General features: G+C 41.1%; 1 protein-coding gene across 1 annotated transcript in view; it reads left to right on the forward strand.

Moving 5' to 3' along the window:
• Positions 1-2,361: 2,361 nt before the first annotated feature.
• POLR2D (polymerase (RNA) II (DNA directed) polypeptide D) overlaps positions 2,362-4,013 on the forward strand; it is a gene marked incomplete at its 5' end in the record, with an annotated part of 12,612 nt that continues 10,960 nt past the window's right edge. Inside the window, one exon of the mRNA XM_005879464.2 lies at positions 2,362-2,558. Within this exon, the coding sequence (XP_005879526.2) occupies positions 2,362-2,558 (197 nt within the window). The remainder of the gene's footprint in view (positions 2,559-4,013) is intronic.

The raw sequence follows: 4,013 nt of genomic DNA on the forward strand, positions 1-4,013 counted from the left end.
TAAATTAGGTTTAGTTGATAGAGTACTTTGACTATGAAATATAGAGGGGATGGGTGTTTTTATCTGCAAGCTCAATTCCTATTATATATAAAAACCTTTAAAACATCAATTGCCCTGGCAGGTGTGACTCAGTTGGTTCAGTGTGGTCTCATGCAAACAAAAATGTATTTTGGGGTGCATCACTAATGTTTGCTTCCAAAGATTCGGCCCTCCCTAACATAATGGTTCTTTGTATGTATATATGTGTGTGTGTGTGTGTGTGTAATATTGTTTTATTTTATTGATTTCAGAGAAGAAGGGGGGGGGGAGGATCAATGATGAGAGAGACTCATCAATTGGCTGCCTCTTGCATGCCTGCCTCTTGCATGCCCCCTGCTGGGGATCGAGCCCACAACCTGGGCATGTGCCCTGACCGGAAATCGAAATGTAACCTCCTGGTTCATAGGTCGATGCTCAACCACTGAGCCATGCTGGCTGGGCCTAACAATAATTCTTAAAATGAGAGTGTATTTGCAAATGATGCATCAAATAAAGGTTTGATGGCAAAAATATATAAGGAACCCATACAGGTCAATAAAAAATAATCGTATCAGAAAATGGCCATACAGTATGCACCTCTGCAGCACTTATGCTAGAAAAAATGGGCAGGAAGACGTTTCTCCAAAGAAGACATACAAATGGCCTACAAATATGAAAAGATGTTCAACATCACTAATCATCAGAAAAATGCAAATTAAAACCACAATGAGATACCACGTCACACTTGTCAGAATGGCTATCATCAATAAGTCAACAAATAGCACGTGATGGCAAAATGGGGAGAAAGAACAGTCATGCACTGTTGGTGGGAATGCAGATTGGTGTATCCACTGTGGTGGAAAACAGTATAGAGATTCCTCAAAAAACTAAAAATAGATCTAGCAATTCTAGTTCCTGGTATTTACCCAAAGAAAGCAAAACATGAATTTAAAAATACATATACACCCCTGTGTTCTCTGCAGCATTTTTTACAATAGGCAAGCTATGGAAGCAACCTAGGTGTCTACACAATAGAATATTACTCAGCCATAAAAATAATGAAATCTAACCCTGTCCAGTGTGACTCAGTGGATAGAGTATTGGCCCATGCACCCAAGGGTCTTGGGTTTGATTCCCAGTTAAGGGCATGTACCTGGGTTACAGTTTTGAACCCTAACCTCATGCAGGAGACAACCAATTAATGTCTCCATCACACTGATATTTCTCTCTCTCTCTCCCCCTCCTTCCCTTTCTTCCACTCTAAAAATCAATGGAGCCCTGCTGGCATGGCTCAGTGGTTGAGCGTCGACCTATGAACCAGGAGTCACAGTTCTATTCCTGGTCCGGGTGCATGCCAGTCTGGGGTGTGCGGAAGGCAGCCAATCAATGATTCTCTCTCATCATTGGTGTTTTTCTCCCTCTCCCTTCCCCTCTGACATAAATAAAAATAAAAAAAAGAAATCAATGGAAAAATATACTCGGGTGAAGATTAACAAAAAGTAATAATAATAAAATCTTGCCATTTGCGACAACATGGATAGACCTAGAGAGTATTATGCTAAGGAAAAATTAATTAGAGAAAAAAATACTGTACATTTCACTTATGTGTGGAATCTAAAAAAACACAGATGAACAAAGACAAAACCAGACTGATAGAGACAGAGGAGGGGGATAAGAGACTGGGCGAAAAGGGGAAGGGGACTATAATATTGTGATAGGTTTGCACAGTGGCAGATGATCACTAGAATTAGTGGAATGGGTGGTCACATCGTAAGGTATAAAAATGTCCAATTACTATATTGTACACCTGAAACTAATATAACCAATACAATATTATATCAATAAGGCAGATTACAAGTTTATGTAAGCTAGAAAGAAACCAGTACCTGGCCTAATTTAGGAGAATGATGTGTAATGTAATCCCGTGTCTAGGTCAGGTTCTTTTATATCAGGAACTAGCCCAAATGAGCTTTTAGTGCAGCGGTTCTCAACCTGTGGGTCGCGACCCCTTTGGGGGTCGAACGACCCTTTCACAGGGGTTGCCTAAGACAATCCTGCATATCAGATATGTACATTGCGATTCATAACTAGCAACATTACAGTTATGAAGTAGCAACAAAAATAATTTTATGGTTGGGTCACAACATGAGGAACTGTATTTAAAGGGCCAGAAGGTTGAGAACCACTGTTGTAGTGTCTCATGAACTCCACTGTGTCTTGTATACAAGGCTGGATGAAGGTAAAGTTGGATTTCTGCAGGGACAGAGACTTGCTGTTAGTCTCAAAGGCAAAAATCAACATTTAGAAGCTCACTTTTGAAAGAATATTTTCAGCTAACGTTTATGCTTCTCACAAATAGAGTTTGAAACAGCCGAGACACTTCTAAATTCAGAAGTTCACATGCTTCTGGAACATCGAAAGCAACAGAATGAGAGTGCAGAGGACGAACAGGAACTTTCTGAGGTCTTCATGAAAACTTTAAACTACACAGCTCGTTTCAGTCGTTTCAAAAACAGAGAAACCATTGCCAGTGTCCGTAGGTGAGTGCTAAAAGAAGTTTTAAAAAAAATACATTTTATTTTTATTGATTTCAGAGAGGGAGGAAGAGAGAGAGAGAAAAAATCTGTGATGAGAGAGAATCATTGGCTGCGTCATGCACACCCCACCATGCACACCCCACACTGGGGATCAAGCCTGAAACCCGGGCATGTGCCCTGACCAGGAATCGAACCATGGCCTGGTTCGTAAGTCGACACTCAACCACTGAGCCATGCCAGCTGGGCTAAAAGAAAGTTTTTGTTAATCCAGACTATTGGACATGTACAGGTAGAATGCTATTACCCACCCCCATCATCTCGAGGATTAATGTATGCAAAATAATTTGTCAAAAATTAAAAATTGCTTATAAGGCCAGATTTCTCTTTCGCTACCTTCTTGCATATCCCAAATCCCAGTTACCTCCTTGCAAAGTAACTATTATTAGCAGTTTGTTGATAGCCTTTCAGGTCTTTTTTCATGCATTCATAAATATATATGTATATATGTATATATGTGTATATGTATATATATTCGTATATATGTATGTATGTATGTATGTATGTATGTATATATGCTGTTTTGTATTGTAAAAAACAGCATTTTGGCCCTACCCAGTTTGGCTCAATGGACAGAGCATCGGCCTGCAGACTAAAGGGTCCCAGATTTGATTCTGGCCAAGGGCACATGCCCTGGTTGGGGGCTCGATCCCCTCAGTAGGGGCCGTGCAGGAGGCAGCCAATCAATGATTCTCTCTCATCATTGATGTTTCTATCTCCCTTTCTCTCTGGAATCAATAAAAAAAACAACAGCATTTTGTGTGTGTGTGTGTTTTGTTTTGTTGTGACTCCTCACCTGAGGATATTTTTCCATTGATGTTTAAGAGAGAGGGAAAGACAGAGAGAAACATCAATGTTTGCTTTTCACATTGGGTTGGATGTGCCCTGGACATAGTGATGTGCTGGGGAGTATTGAAGGCCACAGGAAGAATAGCACGTCTTCCCAAAGGGTCAGTTTTTTATTGTTTGTTTTTGTTAATCCTCACCTGAGGACACTTTTTCATTGATCTTTAGAGAGAGTGGAAGGGAGGGGGAGAGACACAGAGAGAGAAACATTGATGTGAGAGAGACACATCGATTGGTTTCCTCCTGCATGTGCCCTGACAAGGGTTGGGATGCAACCTACAACCAAGATATGTGCCCTTGACTCAGAATCGAACCCAGGACCCTTCAGCTAGGCAGATGCTCTATCCACTGAGCCAAATCGGCTAGGGTTTTAAGTGTCAGTTTTACTGGATAGTAGGTGATTTAAAACATTTGTATGGATATCAGCATATTTGGACTAAAAAAATATATATGAACTAGAGGACTGGTGCACAAATTTGTGCACTGGTGGGGTGCAGCTGTTCCACCCCAATGGGGGCCATCAGGGGCGGGCTGGCTGGGGTGAGTGGCCATGGG

This window comes from Myotis brandtii, unplaced genomic scaffold, assembly GCF_000412655.1.
Source record: "Myotis brandtii unplaced genomic scaffold, ASM41265v1 scaffold600, whole genome shotgun sequence".
Classification (NCBI taxonomy): domain Eukaryota; kingdom Metazoa; phylum Chordata; class Mammalia; order Chiroptera; family Vespertilionidae; genus Myotis; species Myotis brandtii.